We start from the raw sequence: 23,829 nt of genomic DNA on the forward strand, positions 1-23,829 counted from the left end.
CTGACAAATAGTATGACATGTCAAACCAAATTAATAAACACACCTGATATTGTAAAAGATTTCCATTTTTATTCTCACGTCACTACTAGAATAAAGAGAACTTAAGAAAGAGAGTTTTCACTTTATTTATGCAGATGTAAGGGAACGAAAATAAAGAGAACTTAAGCACTTGATTTATTAAACGCATAGATAGTGTCCAGAAATTACTTAGCTTTTTTATCCATTATATTGGGGGTGTGGAGTGGAAGCTTGAAGCTTGAATAAGCAATGTTAGAGGAGTTCATGAGTGGTAATGGTAGTCTCTACAGATGTAAGAAAAGAGCCCCAATCTCAGGATTAGAAATGATATTCTAGATTTTTGGAAAAGAAGAATCATGAGATTCAAGGAACAATAAAGTCAGTTTAAAAAAAAGGGGGGGGGGGGAGCAATAAAGTCAAATACAAAATCAGAAGACCAAATCAGTTATCCAATAACTAGATATAATCATTAACAAAAATAACTCACCAGATCCATAGCCAATTATCAACCAAAGAAAATATCCATTTGCTCCACTCTTCCTATGGGCTTTATCGAATCTGATGACAAAAGGGTTCCTAAGTCAAATGCAACATTGCAAAGCCACAAAAATATAGCATATGTACTTGGTGTATCTATATCTTTCTCGGTATGAAGTCTTTCCATTAAGTGTTTTTCAGTATCGTTAAACAAGCAAAAAATACTAGCATGCTCCCGCAAATGGCTTTAAGATATATGTATAAGTTAATTGAATCTTGGATCAGCAGTGGCAGTACATTGCAAGTACAATTTCATATTGTGAATAAAAGTACGCTAAATGTACCTGTGTGAGAAGGAAACCAACAAACCAGGGAATATAATGTCCCCGAAGCCTATCATGTTATAACCATAATAAGGATCGGAAAGTTTAGGAAATCTCAGAAGCATGGGGATTGATTCTCCACCGCTATTATTGCCTCGAGCAACCTAAAGAAAAAAAAAGAATAAAGCAGGATGACAAACTGATATAAGTGAAAAAGAATTAAAAATGCAATTACTGTACAAAAGGGATCAACCCTTGTGTACAGTTTTCAGTTTATTTAGTTCTCTGTTTAAGATATTAGATTTATTTTCTGATTATGAGTAAGTTATTGTAATTTATTCAAAAGGCCAGACAGAGGCAATGAAAAACTCATAAAAGACAACGAAATGCACACATTTTGGACGCGCTATAGATGACTCATAAAGAGTTTAAACATGCATAATTCAATCATAGAATAATGGTGGAATCAATCCTTGAAACAATCCAAGACATCCCATTGAAATTGGTTCAATCCACGATTGAAGAACTCAACATCATATACATTTCTCTTGCATCATTCCTGATGTCTTTTGCAGCCAAACCAAAACAAAGAATCCAATACACATTATATAAAGAGTATCCGAATTAAGCCAAAGGCATCACACCAATGTACACAATCGACATCGAATAATATTTCACTAAAAATATTGAGTGAAGAAATAATTGATAACAAAACAGGGCCTTTCTAACGCAATAAACACCCACTGACCCTCACAACATCCACCGGGAAAGATCGAGACAATATCTGAAACAATTTCGTAACGCAGCTAAAGAAGCAATTTTGATCACTGGGGTTTCCCAGTTAACTGCGTTGACATATCATGAGCATCAAAATGCGGATTACAGTCTTTGGAATAAAAGTCATTTTTCTCAATAAGAGCTCTCAACTCATCAAAAGCAAACTCCGAACTGTTAGGATCACTGGTAGGCGACTCACCGGAAGAATCGAGAGTCTTGGGCTGGCGCAGGCACAAGCAACACCATCCACCACCGCCGCCGTTGGCCCTTCTGCCCCAACCCCGTGAACTTACACAAATGCCACTCTGCTTCCGTTTCTGGTGATCAATTCATTGAGTTCAAAACTAGCAACCAGCTCAATCAGAAAACTATGCATAGTAATCCGCTAAAAGTTTGAGCAAAAATTCATCCAAGCGCTATAGTTAGAAAACTATGCTCAAAATAGAAAAATCAATAAGTTCATATGTACCTGTATATATCAAAGCTTAGCTCTCGGTAGAAAAGCTCCGGAAACTCCTCTCGGATAGTCTGAATCGCGTAACCCATATTCATATAATAATCCTGCTTTACAAAAAATAAAGAGAGTGTCGGCAGTGACCCTTAGCCGCCGTCTGACTCGGGATCGAGGAAGTCCAGGCACGGCGGCGAGGAGCTGCTATTGATGCCGGAGGTCGGAGAGGGTTGAGTCTAGATCTGGGGCCCTAAGATTTCAGACGGAGGAATTAGGGATCTAGGGTTTGGAGGAGAGAGTGGCGCCGCCGCTTGAGATACAGGCGGTAGTGGCGGCTGGAACCTTTTCAAATTGAGGCGGTGGTTAGGTGAGATTTTGAGGGAGAGTGGCGGCGGCTTCTCACTACAGTTCGCCGGAGATTGAGAAGTCGGGCGATGGTGTGAGTTTGTGAATGCACGAATTGAGTCAAAAGAAAGAGAGATAAGGCGGGCGAGGCCGGCTCTCCTCGCCGGAACTTCAGCGGCCGCGACGGCGGAGCCCTTGCTGGTCCGCTCAGCTTGAAAGAGAAGGGGGAAAGAATTTTCTGTGTAAATTTTTAGGAGAGCTCGATTGGGAGGGATTTGAGAGAAACATGAGTTTCAAATGATTTAATATAATATAAGTTAAAAAAAAATTAAAAATAATTAAAAAAATTATACATAACAGTTTTCAAAGTGCTGATACATAACGGTTTAATAAACCGTTGTAAAATATGCTCATAGATAACGGTCGGCGTAACGGTTTTGCAGTACCGTTATGTATGCAACTAATAGATAACGCACAAACATAACGGATTAACATAAACCGTTATCTAAACCTAAGGATAACACTACATAGATAACGGTTTTTTGTCAAACCGTTATCTATCCCTAAAAGTGCGCTCATACATAACGGTTTTTGAAAAAAACCGTTATCTATTCACTGTTATGTATGTAAAATTTTGTAGTAGTGCATTAACACTATATCGAAATAACACTAACACTTAACATTCGGGTAGGATAATTCAGTTGAATTGGATCCGGGTCAGGTACGATCCGGGTGTACCGTACACCCGAGTGTACAGGAAATTTTGTATTTTTTGCTAATTCTGTTATAAAAAAAAAAAAAAAATTCGTATTTCTACAATGTCAAGGGGTAAGCATTTTGATTGTAATTTTCAGATTGGAGTATTATTATTTGGATAGGTTTTAGTTTGGTGAGCAAATTCAATCTAACTCTTTCGATCACAATGTGTTCAACCAGGAATGATTGACTTATATAAAACTTTAGAAGATGATGATATGGCGATTCACATAGATAAATACCTTCTTTGTTACATTATTTAGTACTTTTATTTTGAATTATTCCACGTAACATGACCTATTTTATTTTGGATAAAAATTAGAACTTCATTAACAATTAATTAATTACACAAATTCTCCTATCAGACTGTATGTATAAATGAGACGGATCGTGTCGGATTGAACACGGAGCGAGACGAATCTAGACGCGGATTGCGGGTCTGGACCGGATAATTCAAAGTAATTATTATTGTGATGAAAAAAAAAATAATCAACATGAAGAAAAATAATGTTTTTGAAACATTACCTTTCTTTATATCAATAATTACTTTTTGTTACAATAATAATTATTTGAGCAAAATGAGTATACTGATGTCACACCCTTTGCTCCACGCTCGTACCCTCCGCTGCTCTGCCAGTCAGGATTGATTGAAAAATATGAATTATTCGAAGTGATTATTATTGTGATGAAAAGTAATAATCGATATGAAGAAAAGTAATAAAACATTATCTTTCTTTGTATCAAATTTTTTTTCTTTTCTTATAAGAATAACTAATTTTATGCCTCGCCCATACAAAGCAACCCACAGTCTGCCTTAGCTCCGACCCAACCCATCTTTTCCATACACTTGATCTGACACGAACCCAATTCAATTAATTAAAGCTCATCATATATAAACCTAATTTATACCCTAACCCACTCACCCCTCAGCCTTCATTCTCTCTTATCTGTCGCCGTCTTATTTTTCTTGGTGACACCCTAATTCAAGCCGAATCTTTATCTACACTAATCTCTCTCGTTAAGGAGCCTCCCCTCAACTCAATCGGCCAAATTGAATTTGATATAGCTAAATTAAATTTGGCAAGGCTTTGACGTAACATCACTTCAATTAAAACAATGTTGTTTTGATTTAATTTCGATTAAGTTATTTCACAATGAAAATGATGTTGTTTTAATTGGAGTGGTGTCACATCAAAGCCACACCAAATTTAATTTAGTTATATTAGATTCAATTTGAGCGAAAATTTAAATAATGAAAAAATTAAAATAATATCTAAAAATTGATATAGTTCATCCGTCCTTAAAACTTGTAATTCAATGAACATGACACAGATTTTAAGAAAAAGTATTTGAATAAAGATGGATTTTATACCTTTTTATATATAATGAGATGTGAAGTTTGTAGGGTCATTTTCAAGTAAGAAAATGTTACAATTTTCAAGGATGCAACAATATAATAAGATCATAATTTTTAGGGACGGAGAGAGTATTTACACTTTTCAAAGTTTGTGTACAAAACTAAAAGGGGTGAAATTTTTTATGCCCACTTTGTTAAGTCAAAAATTAAAAATGTCCACTTGTTATAAAAACTTGATCATATACTCAAAATACCTAAATTACCCTTCATGTCTTAATCAGTGTACTTGCAAGATAAAAAATAGTCAGTTGTTGGAAAAGTAGGTTGCGGCGACAACCTACTTTTCCAGTAGGCAACCTCCTTTTTCTTGTAGCAAATTAAAAATTTCACTAAAAAAAGTACCTTCACTACAAGAAAACTGGTCGAACACTGACGGATGTCACCGACGGACTATTTTCCGTCGGTAGATACCGACGGATCACCGACGGACCGTCCTCCGGCAACATTGCCGGAGCCGGCATCTATTTCCGATGAAAATACCGACGGACTACCGACGGAATCGCTACCGACGGACAATATCCGTCGGTAAATTCGGTAATTTCGATTTTAATAATTATTTTTGATTTTTACCGACGGAATACCGACGGAATCTCTACCGACGGATTTAACTCCGTCGGAAAATTGGGTAATTTCGAATTTAATAATTATTTTTATGTTTTACCGACGGAATATTCCGTCGGTAATTTCAATAAATATTATTATTTGTATTTTTATTTGTTTTTTTATTTTTTTTATTTATTTTACTTATTTTAAAATTAGTACCGACGGATAAAGTCCGTCGGTAAATTATTTTTTTATTATTTTATTTTTTATTTTTATTATTTTCTATTATATTTTTATTTTAAATTATTTTTAATTAATTTTCTATATTATTATTATTTTTAAATTATTGAAAATAATTTAAAATTGATAGTTATTTTTAGCAATAATATTTTCTCTTTTTAATAAACGATAATATTAATTTTTTTTATTATTTTAAATTCGATCATATATTTACCGTCATTCTTTCGCCGGCACCACAAGTCTTAGATATCATCTTGACATATTCTAAGGTTATGAATAAATGATATTGTATATTGAAATAGAGTTTAAATGAATTAATAGGTGCTAGTTATATCAATAATACGCGTGTTCTCTTCTGGCGACCACTCGAAAAAAACTTCAAGGTTATGCGTGCTTGACTCAGAGCACTAGTAAGATGGGTGACCCACTGGGATGTTGGCCAAATCATATGCAATTAAGTTCAAAATACATTAGAAATACGAAATACTTGTAGAATACGAAGATAGGTTGATATATATATATATAAAAAATGAAAATTAATAATTAAAAATAATAATTAATTTACCGACGGAAAATTCCGTCGGTAAACGCGCCACCTACCACGGCCAACGCCGGCGTCGGAGACTTACCGACGGCGATGTCCGTCGGTACCCACCGACGGACAACAAAAATCCATTTACCGACGAGCGTTTCAACGACGGGTGAAATCCGTCGGTATCTCCATTTACCGACGAAATTTTGATGCTTACCGACGGAATATTTCGTCGGTGTTCGGCCAGATTCTGGTTGTGCTTGCCGGCCAAAAAATAGTTTGCCACCTGAACGGCAACCTCATTAAGTAGGTTGCCGCTCAGGTGGCAACCTGCTTTTCCAACAACATACTACTTTTTCTTACATTTTTGTTACACTTTTGTATTATGTCAAAAAAGTATAAGGCTTTACACAAAATTGATGCAAAGCCATCAACATCTAAGAGCAATTTCGACTCTTCAATTTAGTTTGAATATAGGATCAAGTTTTTATAAGAAATGTGCATTTTTAATTTTAAACTTAACAAAATGGGCATTTTTACCTATTCACCCAAACTAAAATTCACTTAAAAACTAGTGTATTTAAACATCAATAACTTTTTAAAAATTTATTTGGAATGTCATCAATAGTTGTATGAAAGTAAGGAGAAGTGTAACCTATGAGCAAAATCAAACTTAAATCTACTAATCTGGATTCTGGTCTGTAGTATTCAGAAAAATTCAATTCGGAGTGAAATATTCTGGAATCATAATAGTATGCGAGGAAAAAAAAATGTGAATTGGCTTGGTAGTGGGTGTCAAGTGGGTTTGTTTATCAAAACATGAGAAGAAACGAGATACCGAATCAGGCACCCTTTAAACGAATTGCAACTGAAAAAAAGATTCCGTTTCCATTTAAGCCAAGATCTAGTTTACTGAACCTGGTCATATCTCATACGCCACAAAATAATTTCAATTATTGATTAATATATTAATATATGTCAATATTTTCAAAAAAAAAAGAGATTAATATATGTCAATCCTGTTTGTTTTATTATACTTTTATTTTTATAATATAACTCAATCATTTTTCTCTTTCAAGTGGTCGGATTCAATCACAAAGCCATGAAATTAACAGCTGATATTTTCGATTTAATTTATTATTCCGATCAGCTGTTGATGTTGAACCTGATCCATTTTCTTGCCAATTTTGACAGAACCAAGATTCTCTGTAATTTTATACTCCATCAAAATAAAACACAAGAAGATTTCTTGAAACTTGAAGGGCTATTATGCAAGTATTATGATTTTAGGCCAGAATTGCAGAAACAATAAATCGAAGATTCTAAATATTTACAATGATTTAAGATTTACAAAGTGAAAGTAAAAAGAAAAAAATGAAGCGCGATGAATAATTATTCAATAGGAATACCCCATTCCGTGCGCACGACCCTTCAAAATCCCATTGTAGAGCGCAGCATGATTCGCAGGGAGCTCATTTCCACAGCAGCTTTTCTTCAAAATCTCTGTTTTTTTTCTCCCTGCTTTTCTGTACAATTCGCCATTCCCCTTGGGTTCCTTCACATCCTCTGCAAATTTCACTTTCTTCTTCTTCGCTTCTTTCTCACTTTTCCTGCTGCCTGAGAACCATCAATACCAAAATATTAATAAGTATAATTCAAGAAAGAAGATGTGTGTGTGAGCGCTTTATAGATTAAATATACCTGAAGAGATACAAGACTTGAGGAGTTGTTGTTGATGGATTTGATGATTGGGAAGAATTAGGGAGGTCGAAGGAAAATACTTTTCTCGGAGAAGATCGAAGAGGACGGCGGTGGCGGCGGAGACGGCCATGGCGGTGGCCAAGACTAGACCTTGAGAAGTCAACGTCGGAGACATGACGAAAAGTATGCAGCAAAGCAAATTGCACAGATTAAATATATACCAAATATTGTGGTGGGGGTATGGGAGTTGGTTTGAGGTATTTATTTGGAAACGATTATAATAATCGGATTATAAAAATAGTGTAATAATGTGGAATAATCTGGGGTGGGGTGTTGGATTTGTTTATACATGGAGATACAGTTTGAAATTGAATGGAGAAAAAGGGAAAGTGAGGGAAAGAAACTCACTTAATTTTGATTTGTCGGAGTGAACCGCACGGCATGACCACGTCGAGATCTGGTCAACAAAATATCACTATCTTTAATTTGTTTCGTCCTACAATACATACAACTACAATTGCGATTTCTCTAAATTTAATTAATCAACCAACATTAATATTTTTCTATGTCCAGATATTCTATTCTATGCACACGGATATCTCTACAAACAATTTTAAAAATAAAAGATCGAGTAGAAGCTTGATGGAAGAAAAGGGATAAAGCGCTGAAATAAATATGTTTGTTTAATATAATCTACTCCCTCCGTCCCACCATTTTAGTCTCTTATTCCATTTTGAGATGTCCCAAAAAGATAGTCAACTTTTCTAATTAATACTATATAAAAATAATGTTTTCACTAAATTAACCTTATTTAATGCTTCACTTTAATGTGAAAAGTATGTGTGAAAATAATAAATAAGGGTATAAAAGATAAAAATATAAAAATTAAATGCATTTTCTTAATATGTGTGAAAAGTGGAAGAGGACTAAAATGGTGGGACGGAGGGAGTAATATGTTTATGTTAATTTTTTTGAAACCATATATTATACCCTCCGTCTATTATATCATTTTCATTTTTGCTATTTTGATCCGTTGACAATATTATTTTCACTTCCATTTATAACAATAGGGTCCATAAACTCTACTCACAACAATAATGAGACTCAAACTCCATTCACAATAAATGTTCACTACTATTAAATAAATTTCTTAAAACTCGTGTCGTCCACAAAATTGAAATGATATCGTTGAGTAAATTAATATCATTAAGCAAATGACTATGTATTTTTTACGTAGACTACTGTTACTGAACAAAGATCTGCAATGGTGTAATTCATAGTTCAATAAATAAAATAAACTATAATTTTATTTAAAAATAGAAATTATATCAAACTATTACTTATTTATTTTTCTTGCTCAAAAGTTTGGTACGGTGTATGAAATCATGTTGAGTAAATCCAAATATGGTTATATTAGTTAGACGTTTTTTCTATAATTTTTACTTATTTATATAGGTTTGTCATGGAAATTAATGCTAAATAATAAAAAATATATATATATACCATTCAGATAAATTAGCAAAAGTGTACGTCATCTCGGCAATATTCACTGCCTTTATTTACTTAAATTTGACCACACAAAAGATATTACTCAACTTACAAGATATGAAAAATAAATTAATACAATTACATTCGAATTTTACTTTGTGGGCATATCCATAATGAAAATATAATTCCATTTGTAAATTTGTTTAATTTACACGTATGTAGTCTCCGCGACTAGTGATAATTAATTTTTTTTATATAAGTAAATAAAAAAAATTTAAAGATTGTACGACGAAAAATTTGAACTTAAAACTTTAAATTTTGGGCATTAATCTCCTATCGCTAGACGAACGCACGCACCATATAACAATCCATTTTAAGTCCTATAATTGTGGAGTATCCATATAAATATAGTAGTATGAGGCCAATTTCAATTTGCAGAATGGGAATAAAGTTTTGGGAGGTAATGAAATGAAATGCATGTGCTATGCATAAAAATCCTGTGAGTCTGTGACTTGTCCCATCTTATCGCGTGTTACGTACGTAGTAGTCAAGACAATCGACATGTTGCTTACTGAAAATTATTGTTGTAATATGAATTCTCATATTATAAATATAATAGTAGTAATATATAAAGCTACATAATTATCTAGAACTGTCTAAAAAAAACTCATTTTTCAAAATACCTACATATTATATCCATTTGATTTATTAAATGATTTTTGAGAACCACGCGTGTGACAAACAAGTACAAAATATATTAGTATATGTTTTTTTTGATTTAATGTATTTATTCAACAAACGATCATTTTTTTAGAGGCTCAACAACCGATTACCGATCATTGAAGTCATACCATAATTATTGCTTCCTCTCTCATTTTTACTTGGCGCATAAATCTTCCTCTCTCAGGCGGCGCATAAATTTCCCAACGCATAAAATGTATTTATGCGCATAGCTTAATTCCGATGGATTGAGCTTTACAAATATGCGATAGTATTTACGCGGCTAACTCATGGGTCTTAATAATGTTAATTATGTGTCTAACTCATATGTCTTAATAATGTTTTTTTTATAAATAAATTCACAGAAAATTCGAACTCAAAACCTTTGATCTTAAGCAGTAACCACTTATCACTTGGCCAACACACGCACACATATGTCTTAATAATATTAATTATGCAAAATGAGCGCATAAAACGAATGAAAGCTTAAAAATGAAAAGGGCAACGCAAAAATGAAAAGGGTGCATAAATATAAAGAAAAGGGCGCAAAAATTAAAAGATAGGGGTGCAAAAACTAAAAATGAGACGCATAAACTTAAAAAGTGGTGCATAAATAAGAAAGAAAAAAAGGAGCGCATAAATTGAAAAAATAAAATAAGTGTTATAATCTAGAGAGAAACAAGAGAATATAAAAGAGAAACAAGAATACGAATTGAGTGTATTCAATATGAGGGTCAAAGACCTCTATTTGCACTTAGATATGGTACTTCAAGACCAAGTATCATTTCGCTCTTTTCAATTGGTCGAAATGGATATATTTCTTAGTATCAAGAGATCTAACGATCATTGGTGATGCTAATAGATGTGCATTATCCATGTAAAAGCTTTTTAACACTTTTTCTGTATATGTGGATTGATGGATAAACGTTCCTCCACAGATACGTTCAATTTGCAAACTAAGACAAAACTTTGTCTTTCCCAATTCTTTCTTTAAATATTCAGTTCAGCAGTTTTATTGAGCTATTCGGGAGTCCTAATTAGATTTAAATTATCAACATAAACTGCTATGATTGCAAATCAAATTTTGGTTTTCTTAATGAAAACACAAGGGCAAATATCTTTATTCTTGTATCATTCTTTCAAAAGATACTCGCTCGGTATATTGTACCACATACGATCAAACTGTTTCAATCCATACAACGATTTTTACAGTTTAATTGACTACATGCTTTTGAGTTTTGACTGCAATCCTTCATGCATTTTAAATCCTTCGAGAATTTTCATATATATGTAATTATTTAATGACTCATATAGATAAGCAGTTACTACATTCATAAGGCGCATATCAAGTCTTTGTGACATAACCAGACTAATTAAAAATATGAAAGTAATAACGTCCATTATTAATATGTTTCCTCAATTCTTGTGTTCACTTTGATGGATAAATTAGTCCATAACAAAGACTGGATAACAAAAAATTATACTCCATCCGTCCGCCAAAATTATGTAAAATTGCTTGGGCACGAGATTTAATAAAATTGATGATGATTTTGATGTAGTGGAGAAAGGGTCCCACCACTTTATGAGATGTGTGGTTGAGATTGAATTTTGAGTGGGTTTTTTGTAAATAAAGAGTGTTAGTAAGGATAAAATATTAAAGAGGAAGGTGGGCCCATTGCCATAAAAGGAAAGTGACATAATCTTGGCGGACGCCAAATATAGTATTTTTTACATAATCTTGGCGGACGGAGGGAGTATATGCCTTTAAATGTCTCATTTCTTATCCCACATTTTACACTTATTTTCACCTCAATGATGGATAATATTATCACGCCAAAAATGGAGGGATAATATTATTCATCCTTGAAGTGAAAATAAAGAAGGAAAAATAGTAAATTTCTCTTTTATGTAAAAGGAAAAAAAACATTTAAAACTATAAATTTTTATTATCCATTATTTTTCATCAATAAATTTATCGACGCGGCCTTAATCAAATGCAAGTTGAATAAATTTTTAGTATGGCCGGTGTGGAATTGAGTTAATTATGGAAATCGTCGGCCAAAAGGTGTGGTAATAATGGACTTCATGTGTGTCGCATTGTGATTCTTGAGCTTCTTCATCTTTACTTCTCGTATTAAGAGAGAGAGAGAGAGAGAAAGAAATTGCCTACTTTAATGTGTGATGCTATGAACCATGTGTGTGAGTGTGTGTGAATCTTGAGCTTTCCAAGCAAAAGTTGTAGTCGAAGATGGTAGCTGTCATGCTCAAATCATTTTTTTGGAAAACCATACTTATCTGCTCTAAGTTTCTAACACTTGTCAAATTATTCAACTTCGCAATTTGGTCAAAGACTTGGAAATTGGAACAGTAGTACCACTTGTACACGCCAACCACTTTCTACAACTTACATGAATTGTTTCATTAACTAGGATACTAAATTAATTTGTACTTGTTTAAAAAAGGAAATTGCTAATCCACTGAAATTATTTAGGTAAATCATTTTAATAATTGAATTGAATGGAATTTTTTTTTGCTTGAGTGACGTGGAATTTGTTAATTACGTACGGAAACAAAGGAATATTCAATATTTTAGACTAGGTTCTAATTATTAATTAAGTTTGACAATAAGAATGAATGGACATTAGTACATTACCTAATCATGTGAGTTGAGAAATGATTTTGAAACAGGTCCATATCAAATAGACTCGCCAAATTATTTTCAGAGATAATTTAAATGATGTATTACATTCTTTATTTAGAGAATGATGTAGGAGTATTTTTTTTTTTAACTCATGAGCCGAGTGACTAACTGCGCATTAGGATAGTAACTATCGACTGCCTCGTCATAAAAAGGGGAGGTGAAAAGTCTAGAAGGATAAAGAAAAATTGAATTATTCGTTTCTAGGTGTTTTGGACTTACTTGCTCAATTGTTTGATTTTTTTAATTTTAGGGTTCAATTATTTGATTTTTTAGCGCAATTATTTGATTATTGATATAGTTACGTTTGGCATTCCTGATTCTAATCTTTGGAAACCTTTGCATAATTGCATGCATTCATCTCTCTCCCCCGGTTCCCTGCGCATAGCCAAACTAATTGCATTTATATTCTCTTTCTTTTTGAAAAGGCATTAATATTGTAATTATGGAGTATTTATTTTCTGGGTAAATATCATATTAAACCTTAAATTATTCCCGCTTTATCAAAAATACCCTGAAAGTATCGAAATGCTCTCTAAACCCTCAAAGTATCAGGATTTTATCAAATATATCCCACATCTATTTTTCGGTCACCAGAAATGTGACGTGGCTCGTCGGATGCCACGGTGTAACTTATATTTTATTTTTTTTAATCCATATCATTTTATATTCTATTTTTTTAATCCATATTATTTTAAAAATAAAAATCACCATTAAATCTATTCCATTGGTGGTTCCAATTAGAAACCCATCTCTGCAAATCTTCGCCTCACAACAGAGGCATGCTCTGCCTCACCAAAGCCATCAACCCCTCAAGCAGCCGCAGCCTCACTTTTAGATACGGTATAAACCCTCTCTCACTCATCGCCACCACAAACTTCCCGGCCAACACAAACCGCTTCTCATCCAAGCACCCCTCCAGCGCCGCCTCATACGCACCATCTCCGCTATCACCTCCGCCGCCTCATCCACCATCCTCGCCTCGCCTCGCTCAGTTCAGATTAAACCGCTGAAGCTGTCGGAATCGGGAGCGCAGCCAGCTCTCCCTATCCCTCGAAAACCTCAATCGCTTCCGCGAATTGATCGATTTTGCAGAGCGAGAGAATGAGATAGTTGCGGCAGCCAGCGGCGCCGATCGAGCTTATTACTGGGAAGGGTAGATTTTTAATGGGAAGGGTGAGATTTTTATTTTTTAAATGACATGGACTAGAAAGTAGAATATAAAATGACATGGATTAAAATATATATATATATATATATATATATAAATTACACTGTGGCATTCGACGAGCCACGTCACATTTCTGGTGACCGGATAATAGATGTAGGATATATTTGATAAAACCCTGATACTTTGAGGGTTTAGAGAGCATTTCGGTACTTCCAGGGTATTTTTGATAAAGCGAGAATAATTCAAGGTTTAATATGATATTTACCCTTATTTTCTAGACTACGCGGTTCTTATTCCTTTAGTTAGGTCAATCCAATCCTTAACTTTCTATCTCATCCCAAATTTAATAGATTTAGTAACTATCTACTAAATCATTGTGTAATGCTAACGGTCACTCTTGCATAGGCCCAAATTCAAAATTTGCCATATTTCACTAATCCCAAAATGTGTCATATTTCACTAACCGTTTTCGAACCGTTTTAGATGATTGATTACCCAATAACTGATTCGGTTATTTGGGTATCCGAACATCCATTTAAAAAATTAAAATTCACAATTATTTGTTAGTTATTATAGGATTCGAACCCTAGTCTCCAAGAAATATAAAGAACAACTTATCCACTTAACAAAAGCTCATTCTTGTACTTTAAATATAACATAATTTTATTTTAGTTAAAATTCGATTTTTTTAATTTTTAAATAATTATATATTAGAATTGAAATATATATGATAAATAGGGCTGTCGATCGGTTCGGGTTCGGTTACCCGTATCCGAATTTTCGATTACCTGAATCCGAAATTGTCATATTTCACTAACCGTTCCCGAACCGTGTTAGGTGTTCGGTTACCCAATAACCGCTTCGGTTATTTGGGTATCCGAAATACCCATTTAAAAAATTAAAATTCAAATAATTTGCTAGATAAAAGATTTGAACCCTAGTCTGCAGAAAATACACAAAACAACTTATCCATTAGACTAAAATTCATTATTATACTTTAAATATATCATAATTTTATTTTACCTAAGAATCGATTTTTTTATTTAAAAATAAATAAATTAATGAATTAATAATTAAAATGTATATAAAATATATATTAAATAATTTATTAAATAATTTTCGGTTATTTTGGTTAACCCGTTTCGGTTATTGGGTTAACCGATACTCGAAATTTTTCTAAAAATGATACCCGAAATCGAACCGATAATCAAAAAATTCGGTTATTGGATACCCAAACCCGAGAATTTCGGTTCGGTTAACGGATTATCCTAAATTCGATAACCAATTAGACAACCCTAATGATAAATTATTAATTAAATATTTTTCGGTTATTTGGTTAACCCGAATAACCGATCGGATTAACCGATACCCAAAATTTCTAAAATAATTGATAACTGAACCCGAACCAACACCTGAAATTTTCGATTATGAGATATCCAAACCCGAAATTTTCGATTTCCGAAATTTTCGATTTGTTAATGAATTATCCAAAATCCGATAACTAATTAGACAATCCTACTCTTGCATGACTATTATGCCATAAAAGAAGATTTTATTCAAAGATGAATTATAAACAAATATCTAGTGCCGCAGCTTGTAACATCTATTTTTATGAAGAAAATATTACAAAGTTGTATGAATAACTTTATAAATTGTCCAAATCAAAAAAAAAAAAAAATTGTCATAAATCTTACAAAACCGTACATTTCAAATTGACAAAATCATTGAAAGCAAGAAATGAAGTGGATGAATGAATAAGATAGGGCGACAGATGTCATATAATTAGAGGGTTTAGGCGAAATGACTAGGTTGTATAAAATGACAATAAACAATTAACGACACATAAGTTGAACTAATTAATTGAAATGTGTTATGGGTGATGGCCATCCATACCTTCATTAATGGCTGTGTGAATTGGAGAGGGACACTTCAATCAATTCAACCATTTTTCTCAAGGATAACCCACTTGCTTTCTGTTTCAATGAGGACCTCAATTTTGATTTTCTTTATCTTAAATTTATATGTATCATATATCTAGATATAAGTGGAATCTATTGTTCAACCAACTTTAAAGAGAGAGATCGTTGTTCATGAGTTGAGCTTTTTCTTTTTCTTTTTCTTTTTCTTTTTTGAGAGCCATGAGTTGCGCTGTTAGTTTTAAAACTAGCAGTCCATACTCATCATAACATTTGGAGCACTTCGATTTAAAAGACATTGGCTAGATTCAAACATTAATAATCACAATTCATGATTTAAAATCATAAGATGATGACAATAATATTCTTGCGATAAGGTTAAGTCTCTGACTGAGAAGAAAAGTAAGACTACACCAAAGATAGCATTTAGAGGTCTCACGAAAACAAGAATTAAAAAACCAAGATAGCATGCAATCTCTTTCTACTCAAAACATTTGAGAAGAATTCTACTCTAAGATGCCCTCTCAAAAAAACAAAAAAAAAATCTACTCTAAGATGTATGCAACAAAGTTTGATATTTTACATGAGTAGAGTTGGTATATAAGTCATGGAAAATGAAGCCACTTTTTGATAAACTGTGGAATTCTGATACAACTGAAATAAGCAACATATTACCATAATAGCAAATATAACTTAAGCAAACAGTCGACAAATACAAGTCCAACAGTGAGAAAGCAAAGAAGTTAGAAGTAAAATCTAAATCCAACACCAGCAACATCGACTGAGTATGCACACAACTCTGCAGATCATAACAGGAAAACATCTTCTTATTAGCAGCAAACGAGATCCAGATAGCCCTTAGGTGGTAAGGATGGGAGGGAGGTAGTCAGATTTAGCACCAAGAATGCGAGCTTTGGTGTCCGGGAAGAACTCAGCTCCCGGCAGTTCTGTAATCTCACCTTCACTGGCAATCCCGACAGGGTATCGGAGCAAGTGGCCTAGCAGGTCCCCTTCCAACTCTTCACTGGAGTAGAGATCCCAGTACCTGTCGGCCATCTCATTCACCTTGGTTGCACATTCCTCGCTCTCAGGGTGGAGGAAAGCTTCGTCGATCATGCCAAGGTGTTCGTACCATAACGCCATCCTGAAACCGTGGATCTGACCCCTTGCTGGCTGTCTGTTTGCTAGATGATATGGTTGGTAGGCTCCCATGGCGATCTCCGAATCCCTTGCACCATCCATTGATCTTTGGTTGATATTTGCTGATCCAATTATAATATATTCATCATCAACTGCAACATAAAAGACCAAAATCAGATCACAGCGATTCAGAAAAGGTGCAAACTTGTCAGTAAATACTAAATACAATACGAAGACAAAAGATTTACCTATCATCATCTTGGCATGAACATAGATCATAAAACGTCGAGCTTCCTGAGCTTTTAGATAGTCTGAATCGGGTTCAGGCTGTTCGGAAGGCTCATACTCTCCACTCTTCTTCGCTTCTCTATTACCAAGGCAGAAGAATGTCAAGTAATTTCTTGGGTCCTCGTGGATGCCATTAGCTTTAAGAGCCTGTATGATATCTTTGTACATCATCTCCATCGTTCTCCTCTGCCAATCTAATATAGCCTGTACCGATGCACTCTCCGGAATCCCCTCGGGCCACATAGGAACCACAATGTACACGGTGAACCTTTCTCCAGCTTCAATCTTGCTAACAATCTTCAATGATAGTTCCTTTGGGATGAGATGTAGAGCTCCAATGTCTTCGACTTTAATATCGTTACAGTCCCAGCCAAAGCAGCCACCTAGGAAATACTGGTTCTCGATATAAATAAAATTTTTGGCCCGGCGTATAGCATGAATATATGCATCTTGAATGCTTCGGTCAATAATATTGTCCTTTCCACTAACAAGACCTGCTTGGGCAGCCTCATCAGGTTTGTCAGGGAAACCAAAGGCTGCCCCACCATCAATCGATCTGAATAACTGCACATTCCATGTGTCGTGGTCATCGGGGAACGTGACTGGAGAAGGGGGGATGACAACATCAGAGAGCTCTCTAAAGTCAACTAATACATTCTTTCCACCTTGCTTCTTCCATCTCTGCTCAAAATTAAACAGAACATCCCAAGCAATTGGCCCTTCCAGCCGGGAATGAATGTCGTGCCACGGCTCTCGGGGTCCGCCTTTGGTGATTGCAGCTCCAGTATAATTAGGTTGATGAAAATCATCATGATGTGCCGTATCCAATGTTCTGAAAAGTGAATGGAATTGAGTATCGTATCTCCCATCACAAAGATCAATGCCTCCAATGAAACTCACAACTCTCTTTCTATCTGGTTCTCCATTTGGCAAATCACTGTCTACCACCACAATCTTTTGATGATGAGTAAACATGGTGGATATTTGCAAGTTCTGAACAAAGCTTCCACCATCATCCGGATTGCGGGGACACAGCACACAGTGCACCTCCGTATCCTTGAAGTACTCTTCAGTTTCTTCATCATGGGTAGCCATCAAACCATCCTTCTTCAGTAAATCCACCGAGGTTCTATCATCCCAGACAAGCATAAGAACCCTAACACCCTCACTTGCTTTCTGCTTAAGGAGCTCACCGAGAGTAGTGTCTCCACCTGGCTTTGGTCTCCGGGAGTCCCTTATCATCGTGATTTCGGTGTAAACAGACCAACCAGTGATGTAAATAAAGTGCTTTGCATTTGTGATTGCATCAAACATATCTTCCCAACATCTCTGGGGCTCATAATACTGCCCTCCGGATAAGGGGATCTTTGGAATAAATCCGTCCGGCACATGAGCATCCTGGTACAGAGAAACCCGGCATCCTCTTCTCTGGGGAAAGAAGGTATAAGGAACTCCAGGATACTTGGGGCTTTTAATTCCACGAGCCCAGTTGCGATCTCTTTTAACCTCAAAGAACTGCAGGCTCACATGGATCTTAGATTCTTCATTTATAGGATTCTTGTCTTCATCAAGTATCTCAACCCACCTGTCTATTTCCTCCCCATCCAGTAATTCGTGAACCGGTACATAAGCTCTTCCAATTAAAGTGGCACCAATGGGATTATCGTCTTTGACTGTGAATATGACATTTGAGGCCATATGTGCACAGTAAATGTGAAAAGACTCATTCCACTCAGGATTGTTGGGGTTCTCTTCAATCATTCTTGTTCTCCCAACTCTAGCCTTTTCTAAATCAATAGATGCATAGATTTTGGGAGTTCCTTCGCCGAACCCAACTTTCTCCTGAATGTTCTCCACAAACTACAAAGACGTTCCAACAATGAGAAAATAAAAGAAAACCAATATACAGTTAAAATACGTCAACCAAAAGTAGATCCACGGTTCATGATACTAGAATAAGAGTTCATTGTGTGCGTGTGTTGGCCTAGCGGTGGGTGGTTAATGCCCAATGTCTGAGGTCCTGGGTTCGAGTCCACCATCGTTCGGTCTTTAACTTTCTTTATTTACTTGTATAATTTATCAAAAACAAAGAATAAGAGTTCCCTGAGTAAAAAAGAATGGCATATAAATGTGTGCAACAAAATGCTACTTTGTAAACTTCCGCATTGGTTGCTGCAGTTACTACATCATGCATATACCTAAGTGCAAATAGTTTAGAATCAAGTAGTATCATAATAAATTTATAGTAGTATCCAACGTTCCAATATAAAATTCCATTTTTTATACCAATTAACCTGATTGATGCTCTGAAGTTTCCCCAACATCCATTACAAGTTTCCCAAAAAATGCAGACACTAGATATTACTCGTATGACATCTCAGACAAAACCTAGAAGTTTGTATCAGAGTTCCTCAAGGGTGCCATAAGTACCACCACAGACTCATGCACTAACACACACAAGGCTGATGAGATGCCACGCACTTGAACACTAAGCGATTGATGTACTGGACCAACATATATAGTGAAGAAAGTATCGATCGTTTTATTACGTCAGAAATACATATAGCAACAAGCTATAATTCTAAGCATTAAGCAGTGCCCAAAAGGGTGATATTTTCCCCTAAAATATTTCCAATTTGATTTCACTTTCTTATATACTTAACGCATGTGAATATGACACTAACCAGCAGAAAACCAATTAAAACATCATATACGCAGAAATTTCATGATGCAAAAACACCAATTAAGGAATAGAGGCAAAACTTGGAGCAATCAAACCGCATAGATTTAATAACTAGGAATCAAGACCAAACAAGTGAATAACATAAGATAAATCATGAGAAATTTATGTTAAAAACAAAGATTCTGGATCAGCACAAAAATTACTCCAACCTCACTTCCACAGAAATAAGGATAATATAGTCATCTAATCACACTAACAGGATAGTAAGTCGAGATCGTAACTGAACAAGATCTGGCCAATTAAACGTAGTGGAGAAGTATAAAAAGTTAGATTCAACAAATCAATCAAAAGTAGACATCGCGATCAGAATTATACCTTGCTGAAGAGATTCCCACCCCCTCCAACTTTCAGTTTGTCCACTTTATAGATCTTGACATGGAGAGTTCCATGAAGCAAGAGCTGCGCCATTGATTTTCACCTGCGACAACATCAGAAGATCAAAACCCCACAATCACATTACCAACTCCATAGTTAACCAAATGAAGTTGAAAAAAATAAAGAGCCGAACTTTGAACATCAGCCACATCGTTTAGGACAAAATTATGAAACTTTAACCAAAAAATCAGGGATGGGACGGATCATGAAAGCTTACAAAGTGAGAAAGATTTCTGAAGTTTTCAAGAAATGTGATCCGATCTTCAAAGTGTCAAGAATGGTAAATGGAAGAGGGGAGAGAGAGTGAGTGAGAAGAGCGAGAAAATCGCCTTTATGTAATGAACGCGGTGGACTGATTAAATATAAGAGAAAAGGAGTGATACTGTGAATTTGCAAATAAAATAAGGAATTATTTTGCCGTGAATTTTGGATTTATTTAATTATGAAATACCATTATCCATATGCTCCCATTTCCCACTTTACTCATTTGACTTGGTGAAAAGGACAAGGTCCCACGTCGTTCTACTAACTTTTATTTTATCTTTACTTATTTTCATTTAATGTCTGTAGTGAGAAAATAATAACCTATAGCTAATTATAATACTCACATTTCAACGAATACTTTTTTTTTCCATCCCATTTTTCTGTTTACAATGTCTAGATCATAAATATACCTCTAGCTATGTCTAATTTGTGCCATTTTTGCTAATGCATTCAAGTCAATGTTAGATATTTCCACCTACAAGCTATAATCACATATGACCAAGTAACTGAAAACAACTTCTCAACAAAATTTGCGATACAGATAGTTAAGATCAATAGGAAAATTAATTGAAGAAAAACTAATGAATTAAAGTTTATGCTATTGAAATTTTCTCTCTTGAATATTATTTGAGGATACAAATTAGTAAATACTCCATAAAAGGAAGTTTATTTTTCAGTTGAGAGAGAAAAGAGAGTTTGTATTTGTACTATAAACAGAGAAACAGGATATGTTTTCGAAAGAAATATGTCAATCATTGAGATTCCCCAAATAATTAATTTAGTCTAGTAGCGTTCTTCGGATCCCCAATAAATATGGCAATTTGGTTACCCTAAAAAATTACCACTTTCACTTTGTATAAAAGGCAACTGTAATATTTACATGTCTAATCTATGATGGGCTTTTTTTTTTTTTGTTACTTAGGGAAGAGGAGTGATAGGATTTTGAGGCGTGGACACGTACATAAATTTCAATTATTCATTGTTGATTGGAGCTCTCACTTTCGAAGAATTAAACTTGTACGTGTTTCTTCAGTGTGCCTGTGGGGTTCAAGTTGGTCCTCTTTAGCTACATGTCTTCTTCTTCTTCATTTTTTTATTCTTGATGGAGTATTACTTATTTGATATTGAATCAGCTAATAAAGATTGGTTGATTTATGAAAACGCGGCAGAGATATTTATGATGAGGGTATTTTATTCCGATCATCACTATTCACTATCTTCCAAGTTCTAACATCTAAATTGATTGATATTTGGGAGGCATAACTACAGCCGACCTAGTTCGTCAAAGGAGTATTAGTTTACTAGTTTTTCATACAAAGGTAAAATATATTCAAATTTTAATTTTTGGATAGGTACTTTTTTTAATTATCAATTAATCCATAAATTTTTATTTTTTGGGAGAATCTGTCCGAATGAAAATTTCAATCATATTTAATCCTACGTGAACTTAGAACATTCACATCCATTGAGTAAGCTCCTTACTCAATGGAGTGGTGGACCACTTATGAGTAAGCACCCCACATTGGGCATACTCATTCTCACTAATTTTGATTTTTGTATTTTTCATTTAATTTAAATTGCATCAACTTAAATAACACAATTACTTCAAATTAAAATTGTATAAATTTAAAAAACATAAACACTACATAAAAAAAAAACTAAAGACATAATTAAAAATTACATAAAAAAACTAACTAGTTTCCACCACTCTTTTTCTGGCTAGAATCGCCGCCACCCGTTCCTTGTGGAGTTCTAGCTGCTCCGGTGTCATGTCAGAGGTCTTCATGAACAAGATCCGATCGTCGTGGATCTCCCTATTGAGGGCATTCTTCGTGGCATACTCATCGATTGTTCGATCGAGCTTGGCGTCGGTATTCGTCATGTACTCCTTGCATTCAGGTGGAGCCTTGCGACGCGGAGCCTTTCACCTTTCCTTTCCCCTTCGCCGCCTTGTTTCCAATAGGGCGGGAAGGCATGATTTCCTCGCCCGAAGCCGAGGTGGTGAACCCGCCGCTTTCACTAGTCTTTGTCCTCTTGGAGGAATGCACGTCCTTCTCGAGGTACAAAGATTTGAACTTTCGGTTCGCCCGGAGGATCTTCCACGTATTCCACCACTCGAAGGCACCGCTTTTGCTCCGCGTGGTGTAGAGAATTTGGGCCTTCTCCCGAATCATGTCGTCAGAATGGCCGGAAGGCCACTTGGCGTTGGTCTCGACCCAAATCACCTCCCACGACTTCACCTCCGAACTCACACAGGCCCAGTGAGATTTTATTTGCCGGTGGTTGAGGTTGACACTACTGACGGTGTTCACCCGGTCGATGACGCGTTGCCAATAGGCATCACCTTTTTGATCGACACTATAGATGGCGTCGTTCGTCTCCTCCACCCAAATTCTTGCGATGAGGTCCGTCTCCTCAAGGGTGTAGGTAAGACAGGAGGCCCTGCCCTCCTCCACTGCCAACGTCTTTTCCTTGACGGCCATCGCCTTCTGCCGCCCGCCACGCTTCGGCGCCACTGGCACGCCGCCCTCCTCCTCTGGCGCCTCGGTCGTTGGGGGCTCCTCTTCCAAGTTGAATCCCAATAAATCAGGATAGTAGTCACCAGTAAGATCGAGGATTCAATTTGAGGAGTAGTAGTCGGGATTATTCGGATCCATTTTGGAAGAGTTTGAAAGAGAGGATGAAGAGAAAATTGAAAGAATTTGAGAGAGTGAGAGAGAGAGGATGAAGAGAATTGTGAATTTTGGTGGAGGAAGAGAGGGTATTAATAGAAGAAAATTTAATTTTTTTTTATATATAAAGAGAGGAAATAGGCAACGATCAAATGGTAGAAAAAGAAGAAGAAAAAAAACCAACGGTCAAATAAGAAAATAAAAGAATGAAAAAGAAAAAAAAGGTAACGGTCAAATTAAGATTTCAAAAATCAGATTTGTTTTTTTAATAGGCGCGTGCGCCATTTATAAGGGAGAATGCGTCTTACTCGAATTTTCGAGTAAACCTCAAGTCACCAGTTGTCCACATTACTCGATAAAGGGCTTACTCGAGTAAGCCCCATCGAGTATAGCGATGTGGATGCTCTTATGGGTGTGGCAGCGGTAGGGCGGTGTGAATGATAGGGCTTGAGGCGGCGGTAAAAGTCCCACTATGTATATTTTTATACTCTATGAAAAACTCGTATTCGTAGTTTATGGGAGGTGTATTCAATTCAGAATTTAAAAGATTTTGACAGACTTTTGATATTCTATGGATTCTGCTAATTTCATGGATTGTATTAACTCTATATAGAGTTTAGCAGATTCTGTTAGATTGATTTATATCTAATTTCATAAACTTTATAAGTCTAGAGATTTTTTTTTCACTGATTCAACCCTAACACGTGACGTGAAACCATTTTAACATAAAGCTAACAATGAAAAGTCCTTGAAAACCTGAAAATTGAGAGTTCT

General features: G+C 35.2%; 2 protein-coding genes across 3 annotated transcripts in view; both read right to left on the reverse strand.

The window, feature by feature from the left end:
* Window positions 1-7,124: 7,124 nt before the first annotated feature.
* The window catches only part of LOC130992296 (uncharacterized), a 53,170-nt gene continuing 36,465 nt past the window's right edge, over window positions 7,125-23,829 (reverse strand). The window contains exons 2-3 of the mRNA XM_057916865.1: window positions 7,581-7,765; window positions 7,125-7,496 (exon numbers count right to left, since the gene is read on the reverse strand). Of these exons, the coding sequence (XP_057772848.1) occupies window positions 7,276-7,496; window positions 7,581-7,755 (396 nt within the window). The 5' untranslated portion in view covers window positions 7,756-7,765 and the 3' untranslated portion in view covers window positions 7,125-7,275. The remainder of the gene's footprint in view (window positions 7,497-7,580; window positions 7,766-23,829) is intronic.
* Window positions 16,175-20,498, reverse strand: LOC130992295 (phospholipase D alpha 1). 2 transcript variants are annotated; one of them, XM_057916864.1, is made up of 4 exons: window positions 20,337-20,498; window positions 20,060-20,162; window positions 16,962-18,861; window positions 16,175-16,865 (listed from the first exon to the last, which is right to left on the reverse strand). In XM_057916864.1, exons 2-4 carry the CDS (start codon window positions 20,150-20,152, stop codon window positions 16,432-16,434), a joined length of 2,427 nt encoding a protein of 808 aa, XP_057772847.1. In that variant the 5' UTR covers window positions 20,153-20,162; window positions 20,337-20,498; the 3' UTR covers window positions 16,175-16,431. The 2 variants fall into 2 exon arrangements, with proteins under 2 accessions (XP_057772847.1, XP_057772846.1); XM_057916863.1 differs by having other exon boundaries at window positions 16,175-18,861; window positions 20,337-20,493.

The sequence above is a fragment of the Salvia miltiorrhiza genome, chromosome 7 (assembly GCF_028751815.1).
Source record: "Salvia miltiorrhiza cultivar Shanhuang (shh) chromosome 7, IMPLAD_Smil_shh, whole genome shotgun sequence".
NCBI lineage: Eukaryota > Viridiplantae > Streptophyta > Magnoliopsida > Lamiales > Lamiaceae > Salvia > Salvia miltiorrhiza.

Bases quoted from the DNA above. Each gene is read 5' to 3' on its own strand.
- LOC130992295 (XM_057916863.1), bottom strand. From the start codon at position 20,152: ATGGCGCAGCTCTTGCTTCATGGAACTCTCCATGTCAAGATCTATAAA. The intron at 18,862-20,059 runs GTATAATTCTGA...ACGTCTTTGTAG, and splicing joins GTGGGAATCTCTTCAGCAAG to TTTGTGGAGAACATTCAGGA.